Here is a 22382-nt window from a genome sequence, read left to right as displayed (position 1 = left end):
ATTTTTTTGTGCTTACATATGAACTGTGTTCAGTATTAAGCTTCATATTGTAGGGCTCTATTGTAGAGGTTACATTGCTTCCATTCTTTCTGCCTGAATATTGTTCCTGTCAAGCATATTATTGCATCCTTTCTACTGGTCCATTTGTCATGAAATGTTCCCACAATGTGAAGATCAGCTGGTGTTTTTTAAGCCGTGTTTAAAAAAGGAAAATATGTGTGAGGTTAAAATAAAAGTGACCAGGTTAGAATATGTCTACAGTTAGGACCTGCTACAGTATGCATTGCTGCTATAAACTGTGAAAGAAAGGAAAAAAAAACCAAGTGCATTCTATGTTCCCCAGTCTAAGCCCTTGCTAATCCTATCTAATCCTCCCTAGGTGCCACCAGACGATGAAGCAGCTGATTAGCCTGTTAGACTGTTTGGGCTGACCACAGTCTCTTTTGAATTGAAGAAGCAAAGAGCTTCAGAATCCTTTCAAGTTCCTCAGATTGATCTTTAATCTTTCAAAACGAGTCTAATTCTCTTCCACTGTAGTGTATCAGTTCGAAAAGACTTTGCCGCGCTAATGGTACTCTTTTCAGAACTTGAGCTTTTTTTTGATGTTGATTTTGGCTAATTGTGTAAGCCTGCGGAGACGAGCTGTAATAGACAACAACTATGACTACATCTAAAAAGTTCGGACAGGAATGAATACAAACACTGGCATTTAGAGGTGGACATTAAGCTGTAAAATGAAATATTTTGACAGGATAGAATAACCTCAATGTTATTCCGTTCATAAATAAATAGATAGATAAATAAATAAATAAATAAATAAATAATTAAAGCACTGTGGAAAATTCAAGGACCTTTTCATTTATTTAATTTCCGTCCAAACAGCTAATAACCTCTTATTCTCCAGGGTGTATTTTGGGTTGTCCATCTGAATTTACGTGACCAAATCGTAAGGCAAATTATTCAGAAACGGCATGAAATAAATGTAATTAATTAATTAATTAAGTTATTTATTTATTTTGTAAAAGTTTCCGTCAAATTATCAGAACGTGTGTTTTATGATCTCCACATATCACTGCATGCTTACAATTTACTGCTGAAAGCCAAAAATCTCCGGCGCTCTTTGCGTTGTTTTCTAAAAGTGATGTTTCCAGATCAGATCACTGAAGAGACGCCGTCTGTTTATAGTTTAGAGCCCAGATTTGGGGAAAAACGGGTCGACTTTCAGTAGAAAAACGAAGTTCAGCTTCTTTTATTATAAGGGTTTAAAATGACGTCACCGTCTATTAGACTGGAGAGAAGAGCTACAGCCTCACACGACGCCCAGCTTCTGAATGGAGCTTATGGAACATGAACGTTATGAAGAACATGACCAAGTGCGTTTTAGAACCACCGGTGCTCCCAGGGAAGTAGAAGTTATTAATTTTTTATTTTTATGTGGCAAGAAAACCAAAATATAATAAATAAATAATGTTTCAAAACAACTGAATATCTAAATGTTTAGTATTTATATAATAGTGTTTAGCGTGATCATCTTTCACTTTCACTTCTGTTCTTTTCGTGAGCCTTGCTTTCAGTTTTTCACAGAAATCTCAAGGACATTTTTCCACACCTCCGAGGTTCAATAGAAGCTGCTTCTTACAATCCAAATAATTCCTTTGACAAATTTCGATTCATCAGTCCTCAAAGCCCTAATCTGATAGTGGCCATCAGATCAGTGCCATCTCCTCTCACGTGTCTGAGATCTGTAACCTTCTGCGTGTTGTTTCCACTTTGATCCTGTTGCGAGGAAGGCTCGGGACTCAGGGAAGCCTCAGCTGTCGTCCTCCTCCTTCGTCTTTGTGCGTGTGATTGGAGACAGCCTCTTCAAGCCTGTGGCCTTCCCTCTGGAGATTAGCGTGGTGATGGCGGCGGACGTCTTCCCCGGAGGCATCATTGGCAGGATCTACGCCACCGACCGAGACGAGAATGACGTGCTGTCCTTCACACAGCGTCCTCAGCCCAAAAGCCTGTTCAAGATCAACCGGCAGGACGGCAAGATTGTGGCCCTCAGCGGACTGGAGTCGGGCAGGTAGAAGTGTGGCAGGCGTCTTTTGTTGATCTCTCGTCTCTCGTCGGTTTGTTTGACTTCTTGTTTAACCTCTGTGTGGTGTTCAGGTCTGTGGGACTCATTTTCAATGTTTATCAAAAGAAAAAATGATGTGATTTATTATTATTTCAGCCTCAGATTCTCGGTCTTTGCTCATTTTCTGTGAAGAACATCTAAAATAACCCATTTTCAGAGCTTATAATACACATGTGGTGCTGGGCTGAACCCACGGGGAGTAAAAGTGTGGAGGTGCTGTGTCCTTCACTCGGTTCTCCTCCTACATGGCCTGCTGTTAGTGTGTGGGTGAGGCTGGACAGCATGGACAGGCTGCTGACTGGCTACAGCTGCTAAAGGACATATTTTAAACATCTGGTGTTTTTACATAAATTGTTTTGGCTGCATTGACAGAAAACAAAAACAGTAATGCGGTGGGTCCAGCAGACCACTGAGTAACGAACATATCAACACCACACAAAGGGTTAATCTCAATTATTCTCTGTTTTTTGGAGATCGCTGCACAATATCTGTCCTCATGGCCTGTCATCGTAGGTAAAAGGCCAACATTTTGGAAACTCTACTAATTTTGTAAAAATAAGGCGTAAAAAGTTTTATTTTATGATAGGGTACTGTAATATATTTAATAAGATAGAAGAAATAGGTTTGAACAGTTAATTTATGCTGCATTTGTTTTGTGATGCTCATGCAGGATTCTGTTGCTACTGAGAATAATCTGACATTTAGATGCTCCTGATGGATTCAGTAACGCTTTAATGCAAAGGATAAGATGCCGTTTACTGCCCTTTAATCTACTCTTTTCATTGAATGACTTAACTAGGCTGATTACATTCTAATGTAAATTCCCATGATTCTTATATACCATGATTTATTATTCAGGACCACAATGAGAAGGTTTTCTGAAGTTATCAGAGTGAGGGATGGTAGCCTGGATCCACCAGTAGGTCCTGGGTGTTTCAGGGGTTTTAGTGATTCAGTTGTTGACACATTCGGTTTTGTGACATAGGAATATAATCTTCATATACGTCAAATGTGTGAATAAAACAAATCAGTAAAGCACTGCCGAAAGTTTAAAAAGTTTGGAATCAGTATTTTCAGTAAAATAAGCATGGAAGTCATGTACACTACAAATAAGTCTTTGCTGAGTTTAATTCATTCACTCCACATGGTTCCATTCAAATTCACAGCACTGAGTGAAAGTTTTAGGCTTGTAAGCAAATGTTTAACCAGTTGACCTCAGCAGGGAGTTTATCACAATATACATTAGAATAAAGTCGTATTCATAATTCAGATAAACAGAAAAACAATAAAAAGTAATGAGAATTTCTTGGGTCCATATTTTTCCTGGACACCTTCACAGCCGCCATAGAGACTCGTTAATATCATCAATTACATCATGAGCTCAATTTACTGAAGTTACAGACTGTAGTCCATCTGTTTCTCTGATACTCTGTTACCCTGTTCTTCAGTGGTCAGGACCCCCATGGACCCTCTAAGAGCAGGTACTATTTGGGTGGTGGATCATTCTCAGCACTGCAGTAACACTGACGTGATTGTGTGTTAGTGTGTGTTGCGCTGGTCTGAGTGGATCAGACACAGCAGGGCTGCTGGAGTTTTTAAACACTGTGTCCACTCACTGTCCACTCTATTAGACACTCTTACCTTGTCGGTCCACCTTGTAGATGTAAAGTCAGAGACGACAGCTCATCTGCTGCTGCACAGTTTGTGTTGGTCATCCTCTAGTCCTTCATCAGTGGTCACAAGACGCTGCCCACAGGACGCTGTTGGCTGGATATTTTTGGTTGGTGGACTATTCTCAGTGCAGCAGCGACACTGAGGTGTTTAAAAACCACTGAAGAACAGGGTAACAGAGTATCAGAGAAACAGATGGACTACAGTCTGTAACTGTAGAACTACAGAGTGCAGCTATACAGTAAGTGGAGCTGATAAAGTTGGTGATCCTCTGGTCCTTCATCAGTGGTCACAGGACGCTGTTGGCTGGATATTTTTGGTTGGTGGACTATTCTCAGTCCAGCAGCGACACTGAGGTGTTTAAAAACTCCAGCAGCGCTGCTGCGTCTGATCCAGTCAGATCAGCGCAACACACACTAACACACCAATGATCCACCACCCAAATAGTACCTGCACTCTGAGGGTCCATGGGGGTCCTGACCACTGAAGAACAGAGTACAGAGTATCAGAGAAACAGATGGACTACAGTTTGTAACTGTAGAACTACAGAGTGCAGCTATACAGTAAGTGGAGCTGATAAGATGGACAACGAGTGTAGAAACAAGGAGGTGGTCAGAATGTTCTGGCTGATCTGTGTAAAATAACAAAGCTTGCTAATATGGCTAGTGATTCCAAAGTATTGGCATATAAGTATTTTTCTGAATGTGCTTCAAAGTCAAGACAACATTGTGCTTCATTTATATACTGACAGAAAACACGGTGACAGACACGGTGGACAGACATACATCCTCACTACTCTGAGGGAAGATTTTAACAAGTATAAAAGGGGACAAAGCCAAGTCTCTGAGCGCTAAAGCTCTGTTAGGAAAGATAGGATTAAATTTATCAGGTGTGGTGAGTTGGAATTTTAGAAGTAAAGACTGGTCAATAAAAGCAGCTGTTGTCAATAAAGATTAGCTGATGATTCCTATATCACACTATAAATCACTGCAAACCAATGAAATATTTTTTGCTTGCCTACTTTTGGCCTGCGTTGCATATCCGGTGTGTTTATTTTTATATATGTATATTTTATTATTGATATTTTATCAGTGAGACTACGATGTCTTCTCAGGTACTTCATGAACGCCACGGTCAGCGACGGCCGCTTCTCGGTGACGGTGGGTGTGACGGTGCAGGTGGAGCAGGCCACGGAGGAGATGGTGCAGAACGCGGTTACTCTGCGCTTTCAGGACCTCTCCCCGGAGGACTTTGTGGGCCTGTACCTCCAGGATGTGAAGAGAGCTCTGCGGACGGCACTGGGGGAAGCCGGGCTGGGTGCTGGTGGAGTGGCCCAGAGCCCGGACCCCTTGCACATCCTGGGAGTGCAGCCGGTTGGACGGTCCTCAGATCTGGAAGTGCTTCTGGCAGTGGAGGCGCAGGATGGCGGCTATGTGGGGCCGGGGGAGCTGGCGCTGAGGCTGGGGGAGGTGCGGGAGCAGATGAGGGGAGCACTCAAGGTAAGGAACAGATTACCGGTTTTAAAAGTCAACCCAGAAATGTAAATTTAAGCTTATGGTACGTTAAGTCATCAAAATATTGTACTGCTTTAAAAGTATTTTGACTTTTTGGTTAAGAATCTGACCACGGTCAAAAGTCTGGATGAAATTTGGCAGACATCTTCTTTTGAGACCCCACATCCATTGTAAAAATTTCCATAAGGCGCAGGCGCGTTGTGCTTGGACCCCAAATATTGCCACTTGTAGACAGTTGTGTAGTTTATGGACAGCTGTTTGGCTCTTATAGTGGTTATTACAGCCCAATAATAATAAAATTCAGCAGAACCCCCGTCCCCACCACCAATCTATAATATGCTTCAGCTCCTCCTAGCTCAGAGACCCCCCCCCCAAAAAAATACAACACAGCATTGAAAGGAAAATGCATTATGCTTTATTTTGCTTTTCGGTTTGTGTTGTTTAGAGCTGCAAGTCTTGAATATTTTCATTTTAGAGTATTCTATTGCATATTATCTTGAATATTTAGAAAAAAAATCTATAACAATAGTGACAGATGTTTTATTTTAAAACTGATTAGAAACAAACAAAAAAAATTATAGTGAATTACTCATTAAATAATTTGATATTCTGATCCTGCCCAATCTGGCAACCCTGATCTGGCTCTAACAGCAATGGGTTTCCCCACAGAGATGCCTGGGTTCATGAAAAAGGAAGAAACGTCAGTTATTGAAATGGCTTTTCTGTTTTCTAATATTTTAATTATAGAATTTGTCACGTATCCAGTTTTACATGACGAGTGCTTTTCTTTACTGCAGATGGTGGACGTGGTGGATCAGAGCTGCTCAGGTGAGCTGGACTGTGGGGACAGGGTGTGTGAGCTCAGCCTGAGTCTGGAGCCCAATGGCCTGGTCACTTACAGCACGTCCAGAGTCAGCTTCGTCTCGCCACGCTTCACTCGGACAGAGAGCTGCACCTGCCCAGGTAACAGACCCTAAACTACGGGTCACTTGTCATATTATTATACTTCCCTCCCTTTTTAAATAAAGGAGTTTGAAATAATATCTAAATATTATTAAGTTTCAAAAGGTATTATGCTCAATCCATATGTGCACAGAAAGCTACAAAAAACACCCGTTTTGAATACATTTTTTCTATGATGTCATGAGAACCAGCTGACCTACATATATCCACCTTCAGCAGGTGAGCTCATGCTGACGTACCACACAGTGTTTCAGCTGTGAGCGCTTTATAAATGAGACACAATGCAGGACAGAACATCAGAAAAGAGATCATTTAAATATATCAGTCATAAAGGCACAGTAATCAAAGCAGCCTGTTTAATTCTAAGAGGTTTATAATCATGTAAAAATGAATTATGATCTTCTTTTAGTACAAAAATCAGCGTGTTAAGTGGACCTTTTAGGAAAAAATCAAATAAAACATACAAATTTAAGATATGAGCCATTTAAGAAATAACGTCTGAAGTATCGACTGTAATATTGTAAAAAAATATATTTTGGAAGTTTTTAAAATTGTTTTTAGGAACAAAAAGAAGTTATTAAATGATAAAGATTAACTGTGATTCTATTGATATTCATTTCGTTAGTTATGTGCATCACGATTTGATCAGATTTGGAAGTTTCTACAAGTTCTATGAAACCTATGATGTTGTATTGTGGCCTACTAGCATCATATTAGAGTCATGTGTATTTCTATACTATTGAAAACATTAATTAACTTATTAACGATGACCCCAGCTTTTCAGCAACAGAATAGAAATCAAACAATTCTCCAAGACTTTGGTAGCATTTGGCTGTTTGCCTTGCCATTGTTTATTAGGCATGTTAGCTGGTAATGTCCAAGGCCTTTTTTAAGGCTGTCTGTACAGCTTGTGAGTTAACAAATCCTCCTTCTGGCAGGTGGAATATGTCCGTCGTCTTTAGAGCTGTGCGAAGGCCAGGCCTGTCCGACTGACATGCAGTGTGTGCGCAGTGGCCCGACAGCGCCATCTGTCTGCCAGTGTCTGCCTGGCACGCTGGATCAGTGCACAGGTCAGTGAAACTCAGGGTCAGACGTAGGCCTACTAAGCCTTTTGGGCCAGTTTCAGGCATAAATAGGCCGCATTCTGCTCACGTGTTGTGTACAAATCTGGCATACAGGTCAGTTTATGCCCTGTGCATCTGTATGCAAAGGTTTGAATTCCCCGTGGCAGATTATATGGGAAATCATTTTTAATGCATTATTTAGAACATCAGCAAGGCATACAAATTGACCAGTCTCACCCAGATGGTAGAGAAAACGCATCTGGTCACTATCAATAATATAAAGATTTCAGTAGTTATATTTGTATTAGAAAAGTGGTGTTATGCCATGTCTAGTTTGTGTGTGCGCATGTTCTATCGTATGTTCTGTTATGTTGTTCTAGGTCAGACGTCTCTGAGTTTTGCTGGAAATAGCTACATTAAGTACAGAGTGACTGACAGCAGTAAGGGTCAGGACATGAAGCTCAGCCTGAAGATCAGAACCCTGCAGAGCAGAGGAGTCATCATGTACACCCGCGCTGACCCCTGTACCATGCTGAAGGTCAGTACATACACGCCCACACGCGTGCGCGCACACACACACACACACACACACAAGTTTGTATTCCTTTCTATGTGGTGTATTTCCAGTGACCTTTGGACCAAGACAGTGATAGAAGTGGTCTGAAATAAGACAAATGATGGTGAAAAGCATAGATTTGACCTCATTTAATGATGTACAGACTATTCTGTGTTTGATTCAGGATTTTTTTATATAACTTGTAAACTTGGATTTGAGCACAAATGATGAATGACTTCAATGCATGAAATCTGCCAACCAATAGGTCATTTACATATTTACAATAAACCCTAATTAATGCAGATCTTTTGGTAAGGAGCCAATTAAATGACAGCATTCAGTGGCCAAAGGCTGCGTTTGTCTGTAGAGTTTGAGGTAGAGCAAATGCACTGCTCCCCCTACTGACCAAACATTATACTAGACATTATATATACATATATGTCATATATATATATATATATATATATATATATATATATATATATATATATATATATATATTGAGTGTATAAGATGTTTCTGCACTAGCTGTTTATACAACAAAAGCACAGTGTAATATGTCTTTTTGTATAAAATTGTGTTAATTTGTATGTTGTATAATTGTATTATTATAATGCGACCTTGAGGGAGAAGCGGCTTAGAAAATGTGTGTGTGTGTGTGTGTGTGTGTGTGTGTGTGTATTCTTATAATTTATAGAGTTTTGGTGAGTTGACTTTAAATAAAGCATTCCCAAAGTAAAAAATGACTATTTAAAAAAACAATAAACGTATTCAGATCATAGATTTGATTGAAGGATTATGTAAAGATCTTTATAAAGTGCGCACAAATTTTCTGCGATTAAGTGAGTTTTTTTTTGTGTTAAAAATGTGATGCTTTTCTTTAGACCTGTGTTTGCTAGTCGTGTACTCGCTAGTGGTTTTGAGTTCTGCTTAAAATGAGCAAAAAACTGACTGCTGAACCAGTGAGTGCGCTCAATAATCCGATCGTAATCGGATTTCTGTAGTTATCCGATTAGTCAAATGGTCATGTAAACGCCGTCCTAGAACTCTGATTAAGAAGTCTGATAAAGAGGCTGGATTTCAGCTCAGTGATCAGATTTCTCAGCGCCGTAAACTCGAACACCGATTTCTATGGGATTTCTCCGTCTGCGCATGTGTGAGATCAGACGGTGGATGTGGCGAAAGACAGCGGAACACTGTTGGAGAGGCGCTGAAACCAAACACGAAATAAAGGATCAAATATTCTTCATCTTCAAAATGAGTTTTAGATTTTGTTTCACGTCACGTCGTCTTCTGTGAGTTTACTGGCTGGCTGCACAGCAGACGTCTGATTACTGTCTGGCTCATATGGACCCGGAGTTTCCCCATTATCTGATTACTGTCTGGCTCATGTAGACCCGGAGTTTCCCCATTATCTGATTACTGTCTGACTCCTGTAGACCTGGAGTTTCCCCATTATCTGATTACTGTCTGACTCCTGTAGACCTGGAGTTTCCCTGTTATCTGATTACTGTCTGACTCCTGTAGACCTGGAGTTTCCCCATTATCTGATTACTGTCTGACTCATGTAGACCCGGAGTTTCCCCGTTATCTGATTACTGTCTGACTCATGTAGACCTGGAGTTTCCCCGTTATCTGATTACTGTCTGACTCCTGTAGACCTGGAGTTTCCCCATTATCTGATTACTGTCTGACTCATGTAGACCTGGAGTTTCCCCATTATCTGATTACTGTCTGACTCATGTAGACCTGGAGTTTCCCCATTATCTGATTACTGTCTGACTCATGTAGACCTGGAGTTTCCCCATTATCTGATTACTGTCTGACTCCTGTAGACCTGGAGTTTCCCCATTATCTGATTACTGTCTGACTCCTGTAGACCTGGAGTTTCCCCATTATCTGATTACTGTCTGACTCCTGTAGACCTGGAGTTTCCCCGTTATCTGATTACTGTCTGACTCCTGTAGACCTGGAGTTTCCCCATTATCTGATTACTGTTTGACTCATGTAGACCTGGAGTTTCCCCGTTATCCGATTACTGTCTGACTCATGTAGACCTGGAGTTTCCCCGTTATCTGATTACTGTCTGACTCATGTAGACCTGGAGTTTCCCCGTTATCTGATTACTGTCTGACTCATGTAGACCCGGAGTTTCCCCGTTATCTGATTACTGTCTGACTCATGTAGACCTGGAGTTTCCCCGTTATCTGATTACTGTCTGACTCATGTAGACCTGGAGTTTCCCCATTATCTGATTACTGTCTGACTCATGTAGACCTGGAGTTTCCCCATTATCTGATTACTGTCTGACTCATGTAGACCTGGAGTTTCCCCATTATCTGATTACTGTCTGACTCATGTAGACCTGGAGGTTTCCCCATTATCTGATTACTGTCTGACACATGTAGACCTGGAGTTTCCCCATTGTCTGATTACTGTCTGACATGTAGACGTGTTGATCGGATTACTGACAAAATCAAATTTCCTGCAGTTATCAGATTATTAAGTGCATTAAGTGACATAGTCTTGCTGGTTTTTCTTTTTTAGTCATATCTCTCTGTTTGGAGTCTCTGAAAAACCCTCCGTTTGGAGGGTCATGTAGCCGCAACGCTTCACCCCACCCCTCCATCTCAACTGGGACACCCTACCCCTAGACGTGAGGGCTGAGTGGTAGGGGCGAGGGGGGAAATTGGATTGGGCCTTAGTCTAAAGTCCAAGTCAGTTAAAAATCTGAAATAGGAGTCCGAAACTCTGAACCAGTTTGATGGGACGATCAATATAGGAATATTTTATAAACGAAGCCCTTTGTCCCCACAAAGATCTATAAACACAGCCAGACATACACATCAACACACCGTCGTAGTCTTGATTATAGGAGTGCTTTCTTCTGAATTCTGTGTTATTGTTTCTAACCTTAGACCTGGTCCCAAACCTTAAACATGAGGAAAAGCATCTTTTAGCCCTCGGGTTTACAGATGAAAGCTGCAGCAGCTGAGGAAAAGCATTTCTCCTCCATACAACGTCAGAAGTGTTCTCTTCTTGTGGGGTTTGGTCCCCACAGAGCGAAAAGAACAGGATTACTTTGTTCTCTCTTTCTGTCACTCACTCACAGACACAGGTCACTGCAGCCTCCTCAGTCTCAAACACACTCATACTTTTATTGGTCAAGGACGAATGAAACTGCTGATGGTTTTGTTTTGTACCGCGCTTGACAAAATGCGGTTGATTTCTAAGTGAGCTGGACTGGAACAATCGATAAAGCAGCAGAATTAAATTCAGGATGAGTCATCAGGCCAAGACTGAATGGAATTCCATCCCCATGACATTTCATTCTTCTAGGTGCACAAAATACCTGCAGTCCCTCTTCTCTCTTTTCCTCTTCTAACCTCTGAAGGCACGCTGGCTTTTTGTCAGTGAAACTGCATTAGTGCAAGTGCATTTATAACAAAGGAATTCGCCACGAAAAAACCAGTTCTGCATCACATACGCACAGAGCTGCTGAAATATGCCGGCAAAAATGTGCATGAAGTTAGACTTTTGTGAACTTTGACGTATGAATTCGCATCTTTTGGCTGCAGGGACCTCGAATGGGACAGGGTTATGGAGCATTTAAGATCCAAAATTGAGGAAAAGCCCATTTCATCATTGTCTAAGCACAAATCTTATAACATTTCTTCCTCAGTGGCTATAAATAAACAGATAAAATTTAGGTGTATAACTCTTTGCTTTTGTAAAGTGTTTATACCAGCTTAATAACTGCTTAAGTTAGCTGCTTGGCTAACAGCTGCTGCATGCACCAGTCATGCCATTGCTGCTGACAACGCCAGTTATCTATGATTTTTGCAACACATTGTGCAGCACTGTGCTCGTGTGGTAAAATAACGATGTGGTATAATTATGTTTACTTTGAGTTTTTACGTCGACTGCAGCAGTGAAATAAACATTGTTTTGGAAGCCGTGGATGCTAAACTTCTCGTTGTTGAGTTCCACACAAAAACTAACGTGGAGCGAGGAGGTGGACGCATACGCTGAGATAATACACTTTTTTTTTCGAGTTTTTAATACGAGTTTTATTTCGGGCAAATCCAGGGTCGGAGTCAATACAGTCCAGGTTCAGGTAGCCGGGGGGAGCTCCTGAGGGACAGGCATGACACAGGAACACAGAAATCCAAACACTTAACAAAAACTCTTCAAACAATACATATACTACCAACACAAGCCTTACATCAAACAGCACATACAAACATCAAACAATCAGCATAATCAAACATATAAACAAAGACCAGCAACCAGACAGGTGAAAACACAGGGCTTAAATACGTGAGGGTATACGAGGGACAGGTGGAAACACAGGTGGAGACAATCGGGGTGGAGTCAGACAACAAGGGGGCAGGACTATGAAGTAATCATCATGGGGGGGGGGGGGTGGTTGTTTTGTTTTGTTTTGTTTTTAGATCTAGGCTTAAGTTGAAATACTTGGATTTACCTTGAGTTTAATCTTAAAATAAATATATTTTTTTAAAGATATTTTTGATTTCTTTAAAAGTGAATTTGAAAGATTTTAGAGTGTGCAGCATTAAGAACTGTTACTACCGAAACACAGATTTTTTTGCAATTAAGTTTTTTGTGTGTGCGTGTGCGTGTGCGTGTGCGTGTGTGTGTGTGTGTGTGCGTGTGCGTGTGCGTGTGCGTGTGTTAATTAAAAATATGATGCTTTTGTTTAAAGCTGTGCTTGCTGTCTGCTAAAGCTCTGCTAAAGCCATCATTGGTTGCATGCAAACCATAAGGTGTGGAACATTTTCCCTGTGTAAACATATGAACACAGTGTGAAGTACAAAGTAACATAAGGTGGTTATTTTCCCTGTTTCAGAGTAATAAAGTGATGCAACACATCGCAGTTGTAAGCCTTGTAATCAATCTAGAATTGATAGCAAAGACATAAATAAAAAGAAATAAGAATAAATAAGACATAGACATAAGGCATAAATATAAACACAACAGATGGGATATACAACATACTAGTGCCAAATGAAAGATATCTCAGTCTTAATCTAGTCCCGGTCTCTAAGAGAACAGTATTATTCACACAAAACACTTTTAAAATGTATTTTTTCTCTATATAGATTATCTATGTCTGTCCTGTTGCCATCTGCAACAGCTGAGTTCAGTTCATTTCAGAGAACTTTATTAGTTCCAGAAAGGGCAATTCATTTGCAGCCCATCCATCCATCCATTTTCCAAGCCGCTTCTCCATCAGGGTTGCGGGGGGTGCTGGAGCCTATCCCAGCAGTCTTCGGGCGGAAGGCAGGATACACCCTGGACAGGTCGCCAGTCCATCGCAGGGCAGACAGACAGACACAGACAGCCACACACACCCAGGGGCAATTTAGCATGTCCAATTGGCCTGACTGCATGTCTTTGGACTGTGGGAGGAAACCGGAGAACCCGGAGGAAACCCACGCAGACATGGGGAGAACATGCAAACTCCACACAGAGAGGACCCCAGTCACCCGGCCGGGGAATCGAACCCAGGCCCTCCTCGCTGTGAGGCGACAGCGCTACCCACCACGCCACCGTGCCGCCCGCTCATTTGCAGCCTTCTCGTCAATACTCACGACTATACACACACACACACACACACACACACACACACACACACACACACACACACACACACACACACACACACACACACACACACACACACACACACACACACACACACACACACACACACACACACACACACACACACACACACTTTAACAATAGAAGAACTAGTTTCTGGGTTCATCATTTTAATCAGCATAACATGCTGTGTTCTGTATAAAGGCAGGGGTAGTTACAGGATAGGGCTGGCCACCGCTCCGGGCCAGTGTGTGTGCTCACTAGTGTGTATGTGGTGTTTCACTGCATGGATGGGTTAAATGCAGATTGTTAAATGCATGATTGTTCCTTTCTAAATAAAGTAGGGGTAGACGAAATGGCAGAAATATTATATCATGACGCTTTGACATATTTTCAAGCTACACAATATGCATCACAATATTTTGTTTTTTTTCTGATATTAATCATTTGGAAGAGACAATATAAACTTCTGGTGCCACATACAAATTGCTATAAAATGAATAAACCTATGATTTTTATTCAACGTATTTACAAATGTTATTGTACTAAAGTCAATTAGAAGAAAGAATTACTCACTTTGTAATGAAGTTTGAAGTTGGTCCAGTGTTCTTTAAATAATGATATTCACAACATGCTCAGAAAAGCCAATGTGACATAATTTATCACAATAATGATAAGATTTCATAATACGGTCGTGGGCTGGAGGTCAGGGAACCAGCTTTGTGACCGGAAGGTTGCAGGTTTGATCCCCAGAGCCGACAGCACGTGACTGAGGTGTCCTTGAGCAAGACACCTAACCCCCAACTGCTCCCCGGGCGCTGTGGATAGGGCTGCCCACCGCTCCGGGCAAGTGTGCTCACTGCCCCCTTGTGTTTGTGTACTCACTAGTGTGTATGTGGTGTTTCACTTCACGGATGGGTTAAATGCAGAGTGAAATTTCCCCGTTGTGGGATTAATAAGAGTCACTTAATACTACTAATAATAATAATAATAATAATAATAATAATAAAGTGTTGAAAATGACTTGTGGGTGTTTCCACAGCCCAGCTTCCCAAAAACATTTTAGTGTTAGGATCATCTTAACGGGTAGAGAGAGTGTTCACTGTGATGTTCACACTACTGTATAAGAAACATGATGCTTTTGGGAAACCCAGCCTAGTTGGTCCAGATGTGTGTGGATTTTATAGAGTAAAATAGGCTACATTCACATTACCAGGCTGAAGTGGCACATTTCAGATTTTTTTTGCCAAATGTGGCACACATCAGATTTTTTCAAAGCTAAGTGGACACACAAATCTCATCTTTTCAAATGAACTCTGAGCCACTTTGGCTACATTTACATTACCAGGCTGAAGTGGCACAGATCTGATTTTGTGCTTACTGTGACACATCTGATTGTTTTCAGAGCTGTGAAGCAGGTCTGATTCACTTTGGCTGTGTTCACATTACGAGCCTCATTTCATTTCATTTTATTCTGATTATTTTTTTTTGCTCAGATTTAACTTGCTGGTCTAACATGATGGTTGTCCTAGATTAGATCCGCATCTGATTTCGTGTTAGAGTGTCACTGATCGACAGTGAAGCTTTCAACAGAGAAATTTCTGGTCTGCTGTTGTCCACATACCGCCAACATACGAACGCAGCATTACAGTGAGAAACAGATCTGGGCCAGACACAGCCACTTCGCTTTGTGTAGCCTTCGCATCATTTGTTATTGGTCAGTTAAGATGAATTTCTAAAATGTAAATCTGGTTAAAATTTGACAATAAAGAAAATGAAGCACGTCTTCCGGAAAGTATCCATCCTGATCGAGAGTGCTTTTTAATACACACAGTAAGTCTGTGTGGAAGCACATTTCAACCTCTAGCATATTATTAAGTGAATATCACTCCTTTCCTGTCTTGAGTGCTTATAAAAATAAGCTTTTTAATGTGTGCTCAGATCGAGGAGGGACGCCTATGGTTCCAGCTGGACTGCGATAACAGCCTGGACATCTTGGGCATATCGGGCCGTCCCATCAACGATGGGTCCTGGCACGCAGTGACCCTTGAGCTGACCTGCAACTACACACTACTCTCTCTGGATGATAGCTATGTGGAGCGCCGGCGGGCCGCTCGGGCCCCCGTCCACCTCTGGCCGCTGGCCGCCGATGGCTCGCTGTTCTTCGGGGCGCAGGTGGTGCGTGGGCCGGCGTCGGCTGGAGGCGGGCAGGGACCCCCGCGTCCGCGGGACGGGTTCCAGGGCTGCCTGGGCGCGGCAGTGCTGAACGGAAATGAGCTACCGCTGCAGAACAAGAGGAGCCGATACGCAGAGGTGGCCGCCCTCAGTGAGGTTAAGTTGGGCTGTGTGCTGTATCCTGACCCCTGCCTTGGAGCACCATGCCAGAACGGAGCCACATGCGCCAGCCTGCCCTCTGGTGGTAAGACGTGGAACTGTGTTGTGTGTGTTGTGTGTCACAAGTGAACTGAGTGGTCCTGTTTCACACTTGTAAAGTCTTTGCATTCAGGGGCAGTCAGATGAAAAGTGAACTAATTATCTAGTTTAATCTATTTTGTTATCTTTCTAACATTTTCCTGCAATGTGGTAATGTACATACTAATGTTCTAATGTCTGGAATCACTGTTTTCAATAATGCAGAACTAATCTGGTTGCAGATTTTCATAGTTTTGCTTTGACAATCTCCATTTTTCATGTTTTTATATCATTTGAAAGTTCCAGCTGCCACTTACATTCGTGTTTACAGCTTACATTCAAGATTTCAAGACACGCTTATGAATAGAAACAGTCCAAAATGACATTAATGTACATTAAAACGTAGGACATTTTTTCATTTCCTTTCCTGCAAAGTTACATACAAAGTAGTAAAAAAATAAAAAAGTTCTAATTAGATCCTGACCAATATGTCAGCTAGCTAATAATATTGTTATATTTTTATATTTTAAGGAGTTTTAACAGTACCAGGGAAAATATCGGCAATAATGCACTGATAATTAGCAGCTTTTTGGTTGTGATCTCCCAGAAGCAGAGCAGAAATCCTATAAGGCTGTGCTACTGTGCTATACTGTAAGGTCTATTAATAAATGTAAATGTAAATTTGATGAATATAGAGGTTACTATGACGTGATACCAAACATAGGTGTTTAAGTTAAGTTGCATGTAAGATGCATTTAGAAAATGTAAATAGCTCTGTATTGTACTTTTATTGTGGCAGAGGATGTTTCGGACAGGCTTTTCCTTTTTCTACTGTTTTTCACAATTTGGAATGAAGGTATTATAAAAGATATGAGCTGCATTTTAAAGGTACATACCAAATTTTAGCAGTCGCCTGGGATACCACAGCAACGGCCTTGCTGCAACTTAGCAGCCACCTGGGACACCATAGCAACAGAAACCTAGAAATCTGTTAGCAGCTGCCTGGTGTATCCTATAACAGCCTTATAACACTTCGCTAACCACCTAATATAACAAAGCAATTGCCTAGAAATACCTTAGCAACCACCAAGCAAAGCCCTAACAACAAGCTGTAATGCCATAGCAACCTCATAGCAACTACCTGGAATTACTGTATTAATCCAGTTAAGTTTAAAAAACTGCTGCTTTGACTTTTTAAGCATTATTAGCTGAAACTCTGTTTATGAACTTTCCTTTTCGATTTAACATTTCGGGTCATTGAACTTTCAGGAACATCAGGTGGATAAAACTCTGAAGAACAACAGGTGCAAAATAATAGTGAATCAGCTGATTGATCACTATTGCTGCAGACATGAAGTCAAACCCTTCTCTTCCATATTAATACACAACTGTCTGTTATCTCTTCAAAGATAATTTCGCGTTCAGTTTTACTGAACTTTTACTGAACTTTCTGAACTTTCGGCCTGGATGCCTGTCATACTGTCTAATCATCATGCTGGTGACCCCACAGCGTTTTCCTGCAGCTGCCCCCCGCAGTACACCGGAGCCCGCTGTCAGACAGAGGTCACGTCCTGCATTCCCACACCCTGTCAGAATGGAGGAGACTGCAAAGCAGTGGGCAACACCTTCCTGTGCGGCTGCCCCAGAGGCTTCACTGGACTCATGTAAGGGAATCATTCACTGCGAAATGATATGCCACACACTCAAGATCTCCATGTCCAGTTAAAGTACTGAAATTTAGGGTGGCGTGGTGGGCAGCGCTCTCGCCTCACAGCAAGGAGGGCCTGGGTTCGAGTCCCGGGCCGGACGACCAGGGTCCTCTCTGTCTTTTTGGAGTTTGCATGTTCTCCCTGTGTCAGTGTTGGTTTCCTCTGGGTTCTCCGGTTTTCCCCCACAGTCCAAAGAAATGCAGTCAGTGTGTATATATACTATATATATGTATAGTAGATGAACTAATACAGTCCATATATGGAAACTATTTTGAATTGACATCTTTTTTGATATCACTAAAAACAAAGCATTTCCATATATACATATATACCTGTTCAGTTGTTGAGCTGGTCTGAAGAATTCCAGATTTCTCCTTGTTGCCCCCAGCCATTCCAAAGATTTTTGGATTTGGGATTTTTGGAGTATGGATTAGATAACCTAGGTATTTGGTGATGACTATAATTGAATCCTGGCCATCGCGGGGACAGGATTGGAAATGATTGTGAACATAAAATGACATAAAATGATGACTTATTATATTCATGTTTTTTATCTCTAACATTAGTGTGTTTCTGAGCAAATACATGTTTACTGACCAGATAAATAGCTTTTTAAATACCTTTTCAGGGCCTCATATTGGTGCATTGTGCTTGGACGTCAATTGCAGTGTAATTTGTTGACGGTCTCTTAGTTTCGAGTGGTTACAGCAGTGCACAGAAATCTACATGGACACGTTTGACGCTTAAGAGGCCTGCATTTTGTTCAGTTTAACACAACTAATATATTGTCTTATTAACACACTTACCTAGGAATGTGGTCTACTTGCACAATCAGCGTCAGAGATGTGTGTCCAGCTCTAAATGATCAACAAAATCAGTTACTTCACTGCAGTTGAACTAAATATTTCACCTATTCAATTGATTTCTTCCCAAATTTGCATTAGACAGAAGTCAAACATTAGATTTGATGTTTGAACACAGAGTCTGTTAAAGTGGAGATGAGGTGTAAAGTATAAACACAATTTACAGTCTTTTGTACACGTACACACTCAGTCAGCAGTCAGTCTGTGCACCTCCCACGCTTATGAACACACATAAATATGCATACACACACTTACAGGCTGCGTCTAATCCCTCGTTTCATTTCACGCGGTGCTCGTTCTTAAGTTCCTCATAATATCTTTATGGCTGGAAATGATTATTGAGGGATATTGCATTAATTAGAGCTCTGTGATTGCTTGCATAATAATGAGTCACTGAATTTGGGGTGAGCAGAGAGTGTTTGTCCATTAGAGGGCAGCAGTGCAGTGGATTTCTCTGTTCAGCTGTGTGGACAGTGTACAGTCGTATGCAAACGTTTGGGACTGATTGTCATTGGTGTTACACATAAGAAAGGAAACACCAGAGACATTTCTAATGAAAAATACAGCTACAGAGCATCAAACCGCATGTTGTCAATCATTACATTACATTACATCACATTACATTACATTAAGCAGACGCTTTTATCCAAAGCGACTTACAAATAGTGTGGTACATAGAACAAACATAGTCAGGCCTTAAAGGAGGCCAAGGGGTAAAAGCGGGGTAGAGAAGGGAAGGAGGGCAAGAAGGAGATGAGGTTGGTAGTGGCTAGATTTGCAAGAGGCGATTAGAGCAAGTGCTCCCTGAAGAGCTCTGTCTTCAGGAGTTTCTTAAACATAGCGAGGGACGCCCCTGCTCTGACAGCGGAAGGTAGCTTGTTCCATCATTGGGGATGCACCTGGAATATGCACTAAAATATCTAATTTAATCCACACACACGTCTTTTAAGTCGCTTCTTCTGGGGCGCGGGGGCTGCTGGAGCCTATCCCAGCTGTCATTGGGCGGAAGGCAGGATACACCCTGGATAGGTCGCCAGTACATCACAGGGCTGACAGACATTCTCACACACACTCAGACCAAGGGGCAATTTAGCACGTCCAATCGGCCTGACCGCATGTCTTTAGACTGTGGGAGGAAACCGGAGACCCCGGAGGAAACCCACGCAGACACGGGGAGAACATGCAAACTCCACCCAGAAAGGACCCTGGTCACCCGGCCGGGGACTCGAACCCAGGCCCTCCTTCATGTGAGGCGACGGCGCTGCCCACCATTTATATTCTATTTTTAACAGTTACCTCAGAATGAAGTCGGTCACACCAGTGACTTCAGCTCAACTTGCACAAGCTCATTTTAGAAGTGCCAAGGGATAAAATAATCTAGAAACATTTCTGAGATCAAATGAGTCTTTTAAAGAGACCTCAGAAAGACTGCTGTCTCAGTAAAGTAAATAAAACACATTTTTTTTATACTCAGCTTCCCCACTAGCCAGGACTCTTTCCATCACACAATGCTGATAGACGTTTTTCCTCTTGGGTACTTACTTCTGGATGGCTGTGGCATCGCTGGGGCTCAGACTCACAACCTACTGTTGGGGTGACACCTTGGTCCACTGCAGCACTCAGGAATACATGAAACAACTTTTTTGGGTCTTTGAATATTTAATACACTGGAGAAAATTGTTGTTTTAACTTAAAGCATTCCATTGTGTACAGCTGTCTAGTAATTCATCCCAGCATCAGGAGGTTGTGAGCTTGAATGCCAGCAGTGCCACAGCTGTCCATTTCCAGAAGCCCAAGAGGAAATATGGCAGAGGAGACTGTGTGATGGAGGGAGCGCCAGCTAGTGGGGAAACCGAGTAAAAAACACATTTAGTTAGGCTTTATATGAGATCATGAGCTAAATGAGAAAATCTCTGAGAACTGAGAGACGCAGCGGACTCACCAGGTGCTTTTCTTCATAGGTCCTCAGAAAACAGGTCAAAGGAAGTCGAGTGACGTCATCAGCGTGACTCATTTCAAAACGAGATTTTTTGTTACGCGGTAACACCAGTGACACGACTCCCGGGGAGAAATTTCAGGATATATTTTATAATGTTTATTTGGCATTTGTTTTCTGTATATAAGTTAATTTAGATATTCTATAGTCATGTGAAAATGATTGTAGTTAAAATGGCAGGAAAGTGACGTTTTCTTCAAAATATGGCCTCAGCCTTTACACATGAGTGTAGGGACGAGCTCTTCTGTGGTGCTTGGAAGAAGGTGTAATTGTTAAAATAACATTGTTTTATTTTGAAATAACTTTTTATTTTGTGTAATCTATCTGTAAACGCTAGGGACACAAAAATGGACATTTCTGAAGAATGAAAAATGAAAAATGTGCACATTTATATCAGTTTGTGAAATTTCTGTTCTGGTAGATCTGCCCACATTAGTGTGGACAGTTATGGCACATTTTTATATTTTATTTTTTACTTTTTTCCAAATACATGAATCTGCATTAACATTTGCAGTAAAATGCCATATTTAATTATGCTCTCTGTAGAGAATGTGTTCAAAATCAACAAAACATTTCATTTGAGCAGAGGTGTTTAAAGTTCTCAACTCAGTTAACGTATCATCACATCAGCTGCTGTTTAACTGTGTTAAATGTACATTGTCTTGCTGTCATATAACCTTGTGACTCAATTGACTTAATTGACTTTTTTACAGCATTTGTATATATACTGCATTGCTGCATACTATCTAAGGATTTCAGTCACATGATTTGGGACCGAATTTCTGGCTTGTAATGTAACTAAAGGTGAAAGATGGCTAAAATTACTCTTCTTACTTTAAAAGAAAAAAAAAGTGACCTTAACTAAGCCAATAAAATAGTCTGTGATCCTTATACAGTTTCCCACTGAACTCCTGGTCCCAGTTAACCTGGCGGAAAGCTACCAAATTTGTGTTTTCCTGACATTTATATTTATCTCATGCTTAGCCCCTCTCCCTATTCTCCCTCATCACAGAAGCCCACCGGCTCTTCACGTCAGGGTGGGTTAAGGATCCCATGGCGCTGCATAAAGAGGAGAAAAGCTCTGATCATAGGAGGGAAACGACATCAGCTCATTAACACAGATGTGAGCAATGCTGGCCTTTAGAGAACTTTAGCTGATGAGAGGTAAACAGTCACCCCCCCCTAACGGAGCTGCAGACCACCGGGATAACTTTACTCTCTGTTTCTGATTTAAATGATGTTTGAATGGAGAAACAAACGTTAAATATCAGACTGAATGTCGTGGGACGGAAAACGACGTCGTGCGTCGACAGACGTGATTCTGTAAGTTTGCTGGTGCAGTTAGTTCAGAGTTCAGCTCCAGTCCTGAAACCCCTGCCCTGCATAACTGTGGCTTCCCGGTTAAAATTCCTGATATTATTAGCTGATTAATCCCTTCTGGAGCTGAACTCAGATAGAGAACAACAGGCAACACGTCATCTAGGTGTGTTTATCTATGATTACGACCTCCTTCACCGTCGCCGTGTTTGTTGTTGTTGTTACATTGATGCCGATGTAAAGGATACATGGAAGTATCCACTGGAGCCCACAGTGACGGATGCATCGTTTTGGAACTGACATGGTCTTTTTTCGTACATTACAGGGAGTATAAATGAGCCTTTAAACAGGGTCTCGTACAAAGTTTCAGCTTCAGAAAGCCTCACATATGCAGCCATGGTTAGCTCCTTTTACATGGGCAGGGAACAATGTTGTCTGTTAGCCCAGGTGTAGATACTCAAGCTGGGATCAGTATGTGAACAATAAGGTGATGTTTATGATGAACTGTTCCAGAAAACGTGAGAAGGAACGGGAAATCATACATAAATATGTAGAATGTACAGCGTT

The 22382-nt window shown here is 41.5% G+C and overlaps 1 protein-coding gene across 1 annotated transcript in view; it reads left to right on the top strand.

The window, feature by feature from the left end:
* The window catches only part of LOC108423819 (protocadherin Fat 3), a 131865-nt gene that overhangs the window by 86364 nt on the left and 23119 nt on the right, over nt 1-22382 (top strand). Inside the window, exons 19-25 of the mRNA XM_017691409.2 lie at nt 1791-2068; nt 4908-5292; nt 6105-6270; nt 7209-7340; nt 7715-7872; nt 15460-15937; nt 17441-17594. Of these exons, the coding sequence (XP_017546898.2) occupies nt 1791-2068; nt 4908-5292; nt 6105-6270; nt 7209-7340; nt 7715-7872; nt 15460-15937; nt 17441-17594 (1751 nt within the window). The remainder of the gene's footprint in view (nt 1-1790; nt 2069-4907; nt 5293-6104; nt 6271-7208; nt 7341-7714; nt 7873-15459; nt 15938-17440; nt 17595-22382) is intronic.

This window comes from Pygocentrus nattereri, chromosome 18, assembly GCF_015220715.1.
Source record: "Pygocentrus nattereri isolate fPygNat1 chromosome 18, fPygNat1.pri, whole genome shotgun sequence".
Taxonomy (NCBI): domain Eukaryota; kingdom Metazoa; phylum Chordata; class Actinopteri; order Characiformes; family Serrasalmidae; genus Pygocentrus; species Pygocentrus nattereri.
Note: the sequence above shows the minus strand (reverse complement) of the source record. Positions and strands in the feature narration are given on the sequence as shown.